The sequence below is a fragment of the Megascapheus bottae genome, chromosome 2 (assembly GCF_031878675.1).
Source record: "Megascapheus bottae isolate mThoBot1 chromosome 2, mThoBot2.hap1, whole genome shotgun sequence".
Taxonomy (NCBI): domain Eukaryota; kingdom Metazoa; phylum Chordata; class Mammalia; order Rodentia; family Geomyidae; genus Megascapheus; species Megascapheus bottae.
The window spans coordinates 27,303,438-27,319,755 of record NC_143510.1 but is presented as its reverse complement, the minus strand read 5'-3'; the positions used below and the strand labels follow the sequence as shown (position 1 = coordinate 27,319,755).

Here is a 16,318-nt window from a genome sequence, read left to right as displayed (position 1 = left end):
ACCACTGGCATGACTCAGGAGGATGAAAGTACTGTGGTTCAAATCCAGCCCTAGCAGGAAAGTTTGTGAGACTATCTCCAATCAACTACTAAAAAAGGCGTAAGTGGAGCTGTGGCTTCAAGTGGTAGCGCGTTAGCCTTTTATACACACACACACACACACACACACACACACACACACACACACACACGCTCAAGGACAGTGCTACTCCCTGAGTGTAAGCCCCACGAATGGCACACACATACACCACTGGAGAATGCCGTGGAAACTTTATGAAGCACACATTTTATTTAATAAGTTATACGATACAATTTACAGTCAGCATTTGATTCCAGTTTGGCTTCCATGTCCCCGTTTACAATGCCTGCGGTCCTTCCCATTGGGCTTCTGTGCCTCAGAGCCCAATGCACACCTCAGCCCTCCCCCACCTAGGACCACAGCAGCCACGTGCTCAGGGCTAAGCAGCAAATCAGCACATCTACCCACCAGATCCCATGATGCTTTGGGGGCAAAGTCTTCTGTTGCTTTAGCTTCACCTTAAAGTCAGCTCAGGTCTGAGGGAAGCCACAGAAAATGCCCTGCATCCCGCTGCAGGAAGCCTCACCTGCATGCCGCTAGGGTGATGCAGTCACTGTCAAAGGTTTGACCACTGGCAGCTCCACAGTTCTGGCTGTTTGTGCCAAATGATAAAAAGAACACCAACGAGCCACTCTCCCCCACCTACCCCCAGTTCCCTTTCAGGCCAAATGCCAGCATGAAGTTCATTCTTTCCTATCTATATTCAAAAAAAAATTATTTCCCAGAAATAGCAACCCAGGAGTCTGGCTGGGGTGTGTGGTATGACTTGTGCCAGAGATTCAACACACAGACCTGTCTGAGATCTCTTATGGGCATTGGTAAGACTTGCCAGGCTGCCAAACAGCTGGGACATGATTTTTTTTTTTTTTTAAAGCGTGAGCATGTGTTAGGAAGGATCTTTGGCAAGTGGGATCTTTGGCTGCTTACCCCTGCACAATTTCCTTGGCTAAGGAATGGAAACACGGAAACAGACCTGGAAACAAAAGCAGACACATGGCTGCCAAAATAGTCGCTCTGACTGGAATGGAACAGTCTGCAGAAGCAGGACAGAGGTATGGGAAGCCATCTGTCAGGGGCATGCTCTGCCAGTGAGGAAATGTCAGAAGGCCAGGGTGCATGATGCACTGGAAAGGATATGGGGGGGAGGGGAGGAGGGTCACCACCTGATAGGTTTTAGTTTATAGAATCCAGGCCCTGCACCAGATTATCAGGCAGGTTTTAAGCCATCTCCTTTGCTAAATGACAACCTAAGTGAGGTCTCCTATTTCCCTCTACCACTCCCCTCCCAGTATTGTTTCAGAACCAGCAGCGTGGGCTAGCCAGCTTCCTTGTTGGTCTTTCTGGTGTCCCTGTCTGTCTGCAGCAAATGTGCCAAGGGTCCATTGGATGGATTTGCATTTCTTGCAAGTTTCTAGGGCAGCCCTCAAGAGGCAAGCCTAGAACAGACTTCCGAAAGCACCTTGAAAGGGCAGTGTTTTGGGATGGGATTTCAGAGCCACCAAGAGGCTGAGGACATGGTATAAAAACAAATTTACAAACGAGCCACAAAAGCAACCACAAGAAGGACACCCCCTGGGATTCCATGTAATCCTGGTTTAAGGCACTGTGACGTGAAAGGGGCTGCCGGGGATGTGCTCCTCCCCCCACTTCACAGCCAGAATGTAATCCCCCCTCTCCTTCACCACGTATGTCACGTTGTACTGCTGGTTGCCCACGTGCTTCATGGAGACCTCTTCGCAGGGGGTGGTGGGCCCATGGACACCAATCAGCAGCATGTTGGAACCTGGAGGGAGAAGGAAACAGTTACTCAGTGCGGTTGCCTCAGGGGAGGTGGACTGGCGTAGATGAGCTCTTGCAATCACGCCAGGGGCCCTGGGCAGGTGGCAGAGCACGTTGATGACGGGTGGGGTGGCCTGGGATGTGGTGCTCACTGTTCGTTCCCCACTTTAACCTTCCTACCTGCAAGCTGGGAGGGCAACAGTACCTTGTGTGGCCACAGGAGTTTTTGAGCTGAGCTCTTACCTAGTTCATAGCACTAGGATTGCCAGTCCTGGTGCTTGAACTCAGGGCTTGGGCACTGTCCTTGAGCTTTCTCAAGGGTAGCACTTATGCCACTCTACCACTTATGCCACAGCACCACTTCCAGCTTTTTTCTGTGTATGGGGTACCAAGGAATCAAACCCAGGGCTTTGTGCGTGCTAGGCAAGCACTCTACCACTAGGCCATGCTCCCAGCTCCTTTTCACTATTTCTTTTTTTTTTTTTTTTTTCCTTTTCACTATTTCTTATGAGAACCTTAAAGTTACTGGAATCCCCATTTGGGATGAGAAGAAACTGACTTTTAGGAGTTTAATAACTTGCTTAGGGTCACTGGCCTAACAGGCTTTATGAATGGATGAAATGGATGAGTGAATGAAGCAGAAGAGATAGTTTTCCAATGAATGAACAAAAGAATGGGTGATGCAAAAGAACTAGTCTTCTAGTCCATATGTTTGGGATGCCAGAACCTAGGCAACTATGGACACCATAATCCATATCCATATTCACATCACACTCAGAGCGATTAGCTAAGGGGTGGGGGTTATCACGTAACCAATTCAGCTTTACTACATCTGTCATGAGGCACTGTAACATTCCTATTCACCTTAGGGGTTTCAGTGGAAAGACCTAGGCAAATGAGAGGGAAACGATTTTCAAATATTGAGTACAGGAGATTTGCAAATAAGCTGGGAAGGGGTGTGTGTGTGTGTGTGTGTGTGTGTGTGTGTGTGTGTGTGTGTACATAGACTATAGAAAGTCTTGACATGGGAGGTGAAAACAGAGAATTCCAGCCTTCCCCGGCCCCTGCTGCCTACCAGCTTTGCTGCAGTCCACCAGGAAGGAGCTCTTCTGGCCCACGAAGGCCTTTGACAGCCCGGCCCCCTTGGAGGTCACCTTGCTGGCATCTGAGGATGACTTGGGGATGGCACTGTAGCAGGTCTCTGTTGAGGATCTGGTCACTGATTCCACCAGGATGGATGAGGTCTCGCTGGCTGAGCCGGGGCTGACCAGACGCTGGCCTGGATATGGAAAAGGAGGCATGAGCGGCCATAGTGAAGGCCTCAACTAGAGGATCCAACCCTTACATACAAAAGCCACCATGTTTGTATCTCATATAATCCTGGTTTTTTTTTTTGGTTTTGTTTTTGGTAGTGCTGGAGCTTGAACCCAGGAACTTGCACATATTAGACAAGAATTCTACAGACTGAGGTATGTTCTAAGCCCTGAGACATGGTTTCAGACAAAACACTTGCTATGCAGCCCAGTCTAGCCACATATATATATATATATATATATATATTCCATCATCCTCTTGCCTCTGGTTCCCATGTGCTGGGATTACACGCATGTGCTATCACGCTCAGTATACTCGTAATTTTTCCCCAACTTACTAAGATTCTCTCCCATCTGCAGACACACAAGCCCAAAGAACTGACATCTTTTCATTAACGTAAACTGTTCCTATGAGCAGTGCAAACAACTCAGAAGGCAAAATACTCAAAATAATTGCATGCAAGTGATAAGTCTTCTGAGTTTTCTTATTTTTCTGGGCTGTTTCACTACTTGTGAATCATGGTACACGGGGGAGATTTATCATATATTTATGGCAGTGGTCTTATTTCAAAAGCAATGCTTAGCAATGAAAGGATCTTATAAAGCCATTGAGAGGATTACTCAGAACAAAATACAATATATGTACACCTAAAACACCCCAGTGAAATCTCCTGATGCAATTACCAGACACTTTAGGAAAATGGCAGAAAAATAAAACAGGCTCTGTTAGTGAGGAGGGGAGGCTGAAGGGGAGAGCGCTGATGGAGGAGAGCGCGAATGAGGATGAGGATGAGTGAAGAACTTCATTTGCATGTATGAAAATAGAATAATGAAACCTGTAGAAAGTTTTAAGGAGGAGTGGGAAGGAGGAGAGTGATAGGTGACCGAGCAAGTTATGTTGTCTGCAGGCATGGGAATGTCACAATAAATGTCCCATTTCTACAGATAATATATGCTAATAAAAAGAAATGGGTTTTTTCCCCTCAGGTCTTGATGAAACAAATATATAAGATCACAAGTGAGTAAACGTTTCTTCTCTTTCTGACAGAAACAGACCATCTAACACCTTTTTTAGGAGGATGGTATTTGAGTTTCAGTGTAGGGCCTTGAGCTTGCTAGGCAGGCACCGAACCAACCACACCACTAGCCCTCTTTCATACTGGTAGTCTTTGAAATACGATCTGGATGCCTGCCTGTACTGCAACCTGCCAATTTAGCTGGGATGACAGGTGTAGCCACTGTTCTACCTGTGGGGAAAGTAAGGGAGGTTTTTGGGGAACGTTTCTGCCCAGGCTGGCCTCAAATCAAGATCCTCCTAACTCAGCCTTCCAAGTAGCTAGGATTACACAGGTATAAGTCACTGGTACCTGTCATAGTATCTTTTCTCAACGTTTTCACACCCTTACTCTAGGAACTTATTATCAAGTTTTGAACACAGTGGTTTCTGACATGCCATTTCTTTACATGCAAGATTCAAAGTAGATTCAACGTATCAAAAGTCAGGGGTAGTTTCTGCTGTTAATTTGATAAGACCAGTTCCACGGGTAGAGTGAAAACCCCTAAGGTGGCTAGTCATTACCTGTCACTTTGGCCTTGAAGGGACTGCCCAGGATGTGGTTGGGCCCACCGTATTTGACACTGATCAGGTAGTTTCCAGGGGCCATGGGTGTGTACATAACTTTGTACCCTTCTGGGGTTTCCTGGCAATCCATTTTGACCTTAGATGGGCCTTCAATGGTGACGGATAAGGTCCCTGGGCCTGCCCGGGTGGTGTTGATGAAGAATTCAGATTGGATGCCTGGGAGAGAGAAGATGGAATGCATATGGATGGTTTCAAGGGAGGCAGGGGTATGAACCGGGTGATGAAGCAGTATGGATGCACGCATGTACATGTGAGCACGCGCACATGCGGCACGCACACACACACACGCACCCCCCCCACACACACACGCACGTGCGCACAAACACACATGCACGTGTGTGCACGCACACACACACACACACACACACACACACACACACAATCCCCCCATGGAGCACTTGCCTCGGTGGCATGGGAGTCCACTGGGATTAGCTCTGAGCTAGTGGGGGGATGCAGGATGATAACTCCTTTACCCAGCCTGGGGCAGGAGCATTGCTGACATTTCGCCCACAGGCACTGGCTGCCTGAACACCATGTTCTCTCCTCTGCGCATGAGCCATGCAGGGCGCAGGGGACCCTGAATCAGTGCGAGTCTGAAGTGCTGCCTCAGCCATCAGGGCCTGGCTCTGTCTCAAAGATGTACGTGGGGCAGGCGTGGGCTTTCTGCCCTTTCCCTTCTTCTCTGTGGACTGAGAGAAGCCCAGGAGGCCTAGCATGGCTCCCAGCCTCCTCAGGCTTCCCATTCCAGACACCATGCTGAGGTCCGGGCCAGGCACTGAACCTACAGCCCACCCACTGTGCCATGAATGCCAGCAAGGAGAGCAGTGACAAAACAGCAGCTCCAGCTGAGCACACAGCCACACAAGGCCAGTGGTTTCACAAGCAGCAGCACGGGATCCTTCTGCAGTGGTTCTGGGCTCACAAAGGGAGGTTCAGCCTCCTACCAATCGTGTTATGCTACTGGAAAATGCCGGGATGTACAATGGGGTTACCTCGGCAGCCCCAAGACAACCGACTGGAAACATTTTGCCTGGTGCCAGTCTATGACCATAGAGGGGCTCCTGCCTGAGGCCCGGCTCCATAAAAGTTCCCCCCTAGACCAGAGAGAAACAAGGAAGAGGGGGGAGGGCTGGGCTACTGGGTTGGCTGAACACACAGTGCATAGCCTCAGCAGTGTCCTCTAGGGGGCGCCCCTGACACAGCACCTCCACCAGCACCAGGCCAGAGCCTCAGCCTTCAAACCCAGCTGGGATATATTTTGGTTTAATTATAGCTCCTAGGCCAGAGAAAGAATTATTGTTCTGCTTATCAATAAAACAAAGGAGCTGCTATTGTGTGACCCTCAAACACAACCCAGCTGTTTCTGGAGGCTCTTAAGGCTGTGGTCCCAAGATTCTCCCCACAGTCTGGGTCTTGTCACAATTGCTAATCAATGCAGTGAAGAAGCCCCTCCAGCCGTGGCTGTAGAGGTTGGGGGATGGGAGGGTGGGACAGCAGGAAGTGGCTGAAAGATGTGATAGGGAGATATTTTTAACAAGTAAAGTTGAAAAGACGGGGCTACAATAGAAAGACACTGCTCTACCCTCTTAAACAAGCTGCTTCATTCCTGGTTCATTGTGACTGTGATCACCTGAAGAGGCTGAGACCAGGCTCAGGAGCAAAATGGGGGATTACAGGACCCCCTTCCATGTTCCAAACAAGCTCACACATTATAAAAAAGGAAGTGAACAGAAAGACCAACTAAGCCATTCAACATCATATAACTAAGCTCAGCAGAAACAGGACTTTGACATCAGTGTTCAACTTGGAGCTAAGAAGACAGTAGAGAGGAAATCCACATGCAGCTTCAAGCTGCCCTGAGAACTCATCTCAATGGCTTCACCCTCCCAGGCTGCACCAAATCGTCTGGAACTTCCAGGTCTAACTCCTGCCCTCTACCCTGGAGCAGTCCTGCCTCGAATTCTCCACATTCTCTGCTTCTAGATCTGCAGAAGGGACCATTTCAAGCTTGAGCCAAGAGATACAGCAAAACCACCCAGACAAATACAGGTCATTTACTTTGTTCCAAAGGTCAGGAAGCTGAGCCCTCCGGTGGCCAGGCTATTCCTTTCTCATTCCACTCAGGCTGCAGCTGTGTCATCTCTGGATGGAGAGTTGGGAAAAAAGCCTGGGAGCAGGAGGGCTAGAAAAACACGGCGCCCTGCCCCTGACAAGAGCAATATTTACACAGGGTTGAAATGGCCAGGAGCTCCAGCAAGCCCAGTGCTTGCAGCACAGAGGCAGAAACCCAAGCTTCTGAAGTGTGACACTGCCATGAGGCGGTGGAAACAGTTCTACTGGACCAGTGTCCACCAGGAGGGGGTCACATGGCTCTGTCCGGCCTGGGAGACTCAAGATCACCTTCAGGGCAGGGACTGAGGCTTGCCTATGCAGTACTTCCAGAACCCTGTTAAGCCTCACACCCCAGAAACCACTACAAGCAGTGGATACAGGTGTCCTAGGTTAGCACACCCCTCAAAGTAGGCAGTGGTACACTGGGGCAAGCAGCTGCTTAACAAAGGGGAGAAGCTCAGAGGCTAAGGCCTGATCCCTGGCTCCATCTCTACTAGCTAAATGATTGACATCTGTGTCTCACTCTCCCCATTTGCACACTGGTCATCACCCAAGGCCTTCTGCACAGGGTCAGTTTGGCCAGCATGGATGCACCCAGGAAGGGCTCATTGGCTGTCTAGAGCTTGGGGCCAGGTAACTATGGCCACTCATCCCCTAGCACATGTGACCTGCTCTATCCACATACAGCAAGGCACAGGATGCAAGGCAAGGGCATACAGGGCTGAGGCAGCTCCTGAAGACAGTCCCAAGGAACACCAAATGCAAGTTATGTCCATGCCTGGACTTGCCCTGTAGAGATGCCAAACTCCCACCTTAGCGTCCAAAGCAGACACTGTGGACGTCAGCAATGCTGGTCTCCTAGCTGATTCCATCGACAGCTTTAGGCTCGAGATATTCAGACCCACAGCAGCCATTGAAAGGGTAGAACTTGGGCTCTGATATGGAAAGCACCTTAAGATGTCCACTCAGAAAAAGCAAGCTACATCCTACCCCATTGAGCCAATAAGACTTCTATAAAATCCAAGCCCTTTGAGTTCTGTCTGTCAGTGGAGCAGCCAGATGGCCAACCTGGCCACAAAGCCAGATGAGAAACAGGCAGAGGGGCAGAAGGCCTCTCCCGACTTTCAAGCAGTGTTGACTACTGTACCTGCAAAGGACTGCTGGCCTGGGGTTACCTGCCCCTCTCCTGCCCGCATCTCCCCAATCGGAGGGGCAAAGATTGGAACCAAGCTTGAAGAGATCCAAAATGCAATTGGAATTGGGGAGGGTCACTCCAACCTGTTCTCTGTGGGGAGCAGAGAACACAAAGAGGAGGCAGATAGGTTTCTGATGGTTTGTGGGAGATGGGGGATCAGTAAAGAGAAGAAAGCTCCCAGGACGCCGGTGAGATGCATTATGAATTCTGTGCAGGTGAAGAAAACCTGAAGAACAAGTGTCACTGGGCTGTGTCTCGCCCCTAGGGAGGAGGAGATTGGCAAAGGAAGGCACCAAGTCACAGCACACACACCTGGCCTCGAAGTCACTGTGGATATACTTATCAGGGGTCAAACCTCATCTCCCAAGTAACTGTGAGCAGCAGTTACCACTGCCCCCGTGGTAAAGGTGACGGGGCCTCGTTGTTACCTGTGGTGCCCCCCTCGAGGCCTGAGCCGTAGGCAGACACCAAGGCAGGATTCCCAGCTTGCCCCGGCTCCCCGACGCGCACTTTGAAGGGGCTTCCGACCACATGGCTCCCGTTGAACTTGACATCAATGGTGTGGACACCATTCTCGTGGGGGATGAAGCGCACAGCATACTTATCTAGGAAAAGCAGCGGCAGAGGCATGGGGTGAAACCAGGCAAACGGACGGCGTGGAGTGAGGCGAGGACAGAGGATCGTGGGCCAACCTGAGCTGGCACTGAAGGCATGGATTTCAAGACCCAGCTGACTCTGCGGTGTGTCCCTATGCACATCTCCAATTCAGTTTCCCACTCTTCCCCAGGGCCTGAGAACTTTCTTCATGAAGAGCTCACTTCTCACAACATTTCCCTGCTTGGCAACTTGAAGGGGAACAAAATGGTTCCAGCTGGCATTCGGGCGTCTTTCCGAAGCTCAATGTGAGCAACTGTTCTGCAAGGCAGCCGCCAGGCTCTTTAGTGGTGTGTTCTGGGTCACAAGGAAGCACCTTGGCTGTCCATGCCCCATTCGCCAGTCCTGTGCTCCCTGGCTGGCTCCTTGGACCCCTCATCCCCTTCAGACCCTGAGACTCAAACCCTCTCCTCAGGTTTTCTCCACGAAAAGAGTCACCCCAGGGTTGCCCTCCCTGCTAAGCGGCCTCCCCTCTTAAAACCAATGACCTCTGGGGAGGTAGAGATGAAGCCCAGCCTAACATCTAGATGTGGTTCCTGGACATTGGGATGGGGGGAAAATTTGTTTCCCTATACCTAAATCAATCAAATGGCACTCCCTGAGCCACAGGAGGCGGCTCTGGAATGAGCATATGGCCAAGTTCACTGAGATGGGCTGCAAACTTCTCTTGATGAGTATGGTGTGAAGATGGAATATCAGGTGCTACTGCAGCTGTGTTACCACCAAGAGGAAGGCCAGCCTCAGACTAAGGCCCACAAAGGAGAAGAAAGAGTAAAGGTCTTAGCAAAGTGAATGTTCCAAATGAAACCATGGCTAAAAAGCCATCTTAAGCCCTGAACTTTCTAGTCCTACGAATTAGTAGGTCTATTCAGTTTAGCTGGGTATTCTAGCAGTTTAGTTGGATATTCTATACTTTAAAACCCTAATTGTGGAACACGAGGTAGGTGCCAGTAGATTAAGCCTGTAACCCTAGCTGCTCAGGAGCTGAGATCTGAGGATTGTGGTATGAAGCCAGCTCAGGCAGAAAAGTCTATGAGACTCATCTCCAATGAGTCACCAGAAAAAAAAAATCTAAAATCTAGATTCTATTTTCTGCAGGGTGAGTGTGTCAGTCATGGCACTTGAACTCAAGGCCTGAGGGATGTCCCTGACCTTTTTTGCACAAGGCTAGTGCTCTACCACTTCGAGCCACAGGGCCACTTCAAGTTTTCTGGTGGTTCATGGGAGAGAGGAGTCTCATGGAGTTTCCTGCCTCGGTGGGCTTCAAACCATAATCCTCCAATCTCTGCTTCCTGAGTAGCTAGGATTGTGAGCTACCAGCGCTGGCTCTAGATTTTATTTTTTCAACCCGCCTTTCTCACAGAGTAGGTAAAGATCAAAATGTACTTAGTTATGTCATAAAGTCAATAAAGCAATAAAAACCTGAGACAAATCCAAAGATGAATGTATGTAAAAGGGATAACTAACAGAAAGTAAGGCAGAAATTAAAAAAAGAGAAGGGGGGAAGAAGGAACAGCAGCGTATGTCTAAGTTCAGAAGCTCCGTGTTCCTGGCAAACATCTCTCTCCCAATTTATAAACAATTTATGAACATGTGGCAGCAAGCTTACTGGCAGTTGTGAGTGCAACACGGAAAGTTCTGCCGGAAGTGCTGGTGCTGGCACCACCCATACCAGCCCCGCCCAGTGCTTACCTGGCTCCAGCTCAGACACATGGCATTCCTCCACGGCTCCCGAGGGGCTATGCACCTTTGCATCAATCTTGCCTTTTGCACCATTCAACCTTATAGCAAAGGATGCTGGCTGGTTCACTTTTAATCCCGACTCCTGAGAATTCAATGTATTAGACAGGTTATGGTGCTTGGTGTTCCTGTTCAGTCCATACACTGACTGGGCCTGGGTGTCTGTGCTCATGCAGTGAGACCCACAAAGGGGTGGGAGGGGGTTACTGCACATCTAGTATAAAATATATTCATGTCTGTGCAGAGACACCCATCTGCAGTTGTATATTCAAACCATCATGACTCAGGCTAAAGAGACAGAGCTGGAGACTCGAGGCACTCAAGTCAAGAGGATTACAGTCTAAGCCTCTCAAACAAGATCCATGCAGGCTAAAAAAACCAGCTGAAAAACTAGAAGCCTATTTTACGAGGTGCTGTTGACAGGACTGTGAACTCACTATCATAAATCACATATACATGACTGTTGTCCAGTCTTAAGGACAGGAATGAACAAAACTTCAGACATAACATGCTTTGCATGCAAGGCTGGATCTTGGTTTACTGGAAATAAAACTAAGTTGTGCTGGGTGCTGTGGCTTGTATCTGTAATTGTAACTACTCAGGAGGCTAAGATCTGAGAATTCCAGTTCAAAGACAGCCCAGTCATACAAAAAAAGACAGACTCGTCTCTAATTTAACCAACAAAAAGTCACAAGTAGAGGTGGGGCTCAAATGGGAAAGCATCATTCTTGAGCAAAAAAAAACATGTGAGACAACCCAAAGAGCAAGGCTGTGAGTTTGAGATCCAGTATTGGCACAGACACATGCAAAAAATGTAAGTTGTTGAATCTCTTGAGTTTCAGTTCCCACATCTGTAAAATGGACATCATAAATGAATCTCTCAAAGGACAAAGCCCACAGCCTCATTCATAAAGTTTCAAAATGCCAGGTTACTGTCAAGAATGAATATGCTTTTTGATATGCCTGTTCTCAGAAAAAAAAAAAGCAAAGAAGTGGAGCTCCTGGTTAGTTTCTCTCATGTACTTTGTTGTAGAAAGGTTAAGTTATTGGAGGAGGGGAAGAATGTAAATGTGCAGGGACAACGAGGGACAATCAGGTTTCTTTTCTGATGGTAGTGGGATTTGAACTCAGGGTGAACTGAGTTTTGAATCTGAACTCTGTTTGCTAGGCAGGAACTCTATCCACTTGAGCCATCAGAGGATCTTGCTAATAAAATGCAGAATCTGACTCAGTGAGTCTGGAGGAACCACATGTGCAGGTCTCAGGACTCATTTTAACCACATAGTCCTAAAGCTGTGCTGCCCAACGAGTGTCACTAATCACATGTAAATAAAACATGTAGTTCCTCTAGTCACAGACCAAGTATTCTGTAGCCAAACAGCCAGTGATCGTGATCACTACCATATTAATGTGACTTCCATTGCTGCAGAATTTTCTGTTGGACCAAGCAGTCTACAGGTTAGTTTCTGAGCAGAAAGTCAGAACACAAAATTAAAGATTCTTTGACCATCAGATTTCCCTATTCACCTCATCAGCCAACTTCAGTTGTCTAAGGAAGATAGCAATACATGCCTGTCCTGTTTAACCCACACCAGATGTTGCCACTAGACCTCCAGAGAGGCTCTGATAAATAATTCACGCATACATCAGCATCAAATGACCCAGGAACAACAGGAACTATGCAGACATGCAGGTCCATTTTGCTGTAGCATCTGGTTACAAAAGCATGAAATACTGCCCACTGAATACTTACTTAAACATTCACGGGCGAACAGTGATGCAAAGACTACAGAAAAGCTTTTTGGAGGTGTTTTCTCCAAATCACATCCTTTTGAACAGAATCATTTGTTACCTGAATCCACTTGCTGCTAAATCCTCAAGAGGGAGATAAACGCCTCAGAAGACTCTTAAGAAGTCTTCGAGATGCATGAAGGCAGCTCTATGCCCTCAACAAATGCTGGGTTTATCTCCCTCCATAGGTTTTAGTCAAGTTGGCCACAAAAGAAACTTCTGTTAGAAAGCCTTTAAATGAAACACAAGAAAAGCATCTCTTCCACAGTGACCAGTCAGGACCCTGGTTCTCTCCAGATGAGGCCTCTTCAATCTATGGGCTGTGGTTCTGGTTTGAGTTTTGTTTGAGTCCTGACACCAAAAAGACTAAGTTGGGAGCTCAACATGTGAACCACAAGCAGGTGAAACTAGAGCTCACTAATCTAAGAACCTAGATTGGATTCAAATCCAGAGAACACTAAATCTAGAGACCACTAAAGGCTATCTGGAAAGCCCCTCGAGAAAAAAAAAATTTTACTTTGGGATTCTGGTGTTTTCCAACAACCCAATTGCAACTCCTGATTTGGACAAATGATTTTTTTTTTCTCAGTTTTCTGAACAAAAGATGCAAAGACATTCCCCATGGCTTTTTGTTTGGCTGGGTACCCAGCCAACCTTGAAGTAAATGGCTGGGGTGGTGGGTGGGAGAGATTGAGGTTGTAGCAGTAGCCAATAGCCAAGGGTCTGGCACCAGACACCTCACTAACTGGCTCCCAATTTCCATACATCCCTGCACCATCTTTCTTTCTTTCTTTTTTGTTTTCCTTTTCTTTTCTTTTTTTTGGGGGGGTTGCTGGTCCTGGGACTTGAACTCAGGGCCTGAGTGCTATCCCTGAGCTTTTGTGTTCATAGTACTCTACCACTTGAGTCACAGTTCTGCTTCCAGCTTTTTGGTGGTTAATTAGAGTTAAGAATCTTATGGGCTTTCTTGCCTGGGCTGGCTTTGAACTGTGATCCTCAGATCTCAGTCTTCTGGGTAGCTGGTATTATAGGCATGAACCAGCAGCTCATCTTTAAGATGAGGTGAAGAGCGTTTACTCGGTGGGCTGCTGCAAATACTCACTGAAGTAACCCTAATAAAACTCTGGGCACAGTTCCTTGCATACTATCAATCATCCTAATTAATAAATTGCAGTAGACATTCCTGCAGAAAATAAAGCCCAAAAAGGTAGGGTGACTCGAATGTTCAGTTTTGTCTGTTCTGTTTTGAAAGCCTTCCTTATCCCTTTACCAACGATTAACAGGCTTCCTTTGTTTTCTCTTGAATAAATATTTAAAAGCAAACTTGGCCCCAAACAGTGAGGTGTGTTGAATGAGTCTGTTTTCGCTTGTTCCAACTGTCTTCTGCCCTAAAGATGGAGGGAGGTGACCTGACATGGGAATGCTCCCCTACAGTTGGTACCATCTGAAGCCACAACACAACCAGGGCTCAGGCACCCAACAGGGATTGAAGGGGCCTCAGGAGTCCAGGGGTCTCACTGGTCGGCCTGCGGCCAAGGATATGGATGCTTCCTTGCGTCTCACCTGAAGGCTCATAACAGTGAGGCGCCGGGCATCGTCGGAGGGTGCAATGATGGGCACCAGGTAAGGGCTTTCAGGGATGTGCTCATCATTGAACTTGATAGACACCTCGTAGTTACCTGTTGGGACAGGAAAGTGATGTTATTTCAGAGCTTCCGGCATGGCCTTTCGCCCTTAGTTTCTGAGATTATCCTTCCTCATGGCTGCAGTTGAGGACTGGAAAGAAGGTGAACTGAGCCAGACACTGGTAGCTCAGGTCTACCGTTCTAGCTACTTAGGGAGTTCAGATCTGAGGAACAAACTTCAAAGTAAGCCCAAGCAGACAAAGCCAGAAGACACATATTCCAATCAATCAACCAGCAAAAAGTTGAAACTGGAGATGTGACCAGCTGTGAGCAAAAGAGCCAAGCGATAGAGTCAGAGTAAAGGTCTGAGTTCAAGCCCCCTGTACTAGTATCAAATTCCAAGTGGCCCTGCTAATTAAGACAGAAACCAACATGACATTCTTAGCTGGCCAATGCCAGGGATTCTTAACTGATTCTACAGGGTCCCCAAAGGATCTCTATATAATAGAATTCAGGCAATTAAAGGATTTGGAGGGTGACAGAGGGAGACATACACCTTTATTTTATTTTTACCAATTTCCTTTCTTTAGAAATATCAATAAGAAATAATTGCTCTGGAAATGTACCTGTGCCTTTTTCTCACCAATTTAAAAAATCACAATTGTTTCGTACCCTTTTTTTTCCTTGGATGGTACTGGGGTTTGAACTCAGTGGCTTTGTGTTTGTTCAGCAGAAACTCTACCACTTGAGTGATATCCTTTGCTTTTATTTTTATACTATGGTTGCTTTTATAGATAGCATTTATAGTCACTGCTACTTGAAATTCAGGTCTCATGATTTAATGCATTCTTGAAGACCTGGGAACCAGTGGCTCATGCCTGAAGTCCTAACTACTCAGGAGGGTAAGCTCTGAGGGTCATGGCTCCAAACCAGCCCCAAAGACAGGAAAGTCTATGAGACTTTTTGTTTTAAAATAAAACAAAACACTCAGACTCCCAAATCCAAATGTGGAGCTGTGGCTCAGATGGTAGAGTGCCTTGAGTAAAATAGCAAAAGAGTAGTATGTATGCAATTAAAAAAAAAAAAAGATATGCCAACACTGCTATTTTGCATATTTGGTAACTACAAATGATAATACTTTAACATAATCTGTATATATGTACCTTATTTTATAATCAGATATATTTGATTATTGTGTTTCAAAACATTGCTGAGAATAGTCCTTATAGGTATTACTACTAGATGCCAAAAGGGTCTTTGGCACAGAAAAGGTGGAGAATTTTGGTTCTAGGGAGCTCAGACACTGAGTCTGCTCCTTTGGGGCAACTGAACAAGCCACTGGCCATGGGAACAGTATGACTGGCCAGTGGACAGAAAAGCAACTAAATGAAAAGACACAATCTGAGCTTCCTCAGATCTGAAGGTCAAAGTTCCAAGCCAGCCTGAGCAGAAAAGTCTGTGAGATTCTTATCTTCAATTAATCACCAAAAAAGAGCCAGAAGTAGAGATATGGTTCAAGTGGTAGAGCACCAGCCTTGAGGAAAAAAAAGCTAAAGAACTGCATCAGGCCTTGAGTTCCAAGTCCTAGTACTGTCGCCAAATAATAAATAAATAACTAAATAAATAAATAATTCAAAAGAAACAAAAGTAGCTGAGACCAACTGAGAAGGACAAGAGATGATAAGAGCAAGAACTCCTGGCCCTTTAAGGCCCAGCTCTTTGCTGTCATTGGAGTTCTAGAAGGTTCTTCCATATGGCCATGCCTCCCCCCCTCCATATACATGCCTCAGTCACTCTAGCTAGCTTGCTGCGTTTCTGTTCTTTGAAATCTGACAAGTTAAAACATAGAAAATGTCCTCAGTTGAGCCTTGAGTACATACCCGGTTCTTGGGCAATATAAGACACACCGCATGACCCGTTTTTATGGTCATCAAATGTAATCTCGGCCTTACTGGGACCCTCAACAGCAATGGAGAGGCCCCCAGCGCCTGCTTCCCGGGTCCAGATGCTGAACTCGGCTGAGAGCAAAGAAACACCCGGTTAGTAGTGAGTGCACCCAGGAGAGGCCCTGCCCCCTTCTTGCTCAAGCCCACAATGCCAGGATCAGACTCTTGCCAGCAAGTTTTTCTTCCTTGAACCCCAAGCGGGACCCAAGCAAGGGCCATTGCTATGGCCTCCTGAGCACTGTCAAGGTTATAAGTTCATGGGATTTTAGAACACACCCAGATCAAGCCAGAAGAGAATGAGAATGTTCAGGTTATTCACCATAGACCTAACCACCTGCAGCCACTGCGGGAACAGACCCTTGCAAACATGCTCTGGAAGCAGCCATTTCTCTGCTTTTCCCATTAAGAGACTCGGAGGCACACTAATGAGTTATGGACTCCAA

The 16,318-nt window shown here is 47.3% G+C and overlaps 1 protein-coding gene across 3 annotated transcripts in view; it reads right to left on the bottom strand.

Annotated features, from left to right (window-relative positions):
• Positions 1 to 264: 264 nt before the first annotated feature.
• Flnb (filamin B) overlaps positions 265 to 16,318 on the bottom strand; it is a 145,882-nt gene continuing 129,828 nt past the window's right edge. For all 3 annotated transcript variants that reach the window (XM_090322884.1, XM_090322892.1, XM_090322899.1), the window contains 7 exons: positions 15,810 to 15,947; positions 13,868 to 13,983; positions 10,466 to 10,598; positions 8,548 to 8,724; positions 4,750 to 4,968; positions 2,933 to 3,136; positions 265 to 1,861 (listed from right to left, as the gene is read on the bottom strand). In XM_090322884.1, the coding sequence (XP_090179010.1) occupies positions 1,674 to 1,861; positions 2,933 to 3,136; positions 4,750 to 4,968; positions 8,548 to 8,724; positions 10,466 to 10,598; positions 13,868 to 13,983; positions 15,810 to 15,947 (1,175 nt within the window). In that variant the 3' untranslated portion in view covers positions 265 to 1,673. The remainder of the gene's footprint in view (positions 1,862 to 2,932; positions 3,137 to 4,749; positions 4,969 to 8,547; positions 8,725 to 10,465; positions 10,599 to 13,867; positions 13,984 to 15,809; positions 15,948 to 16,318) is intronic.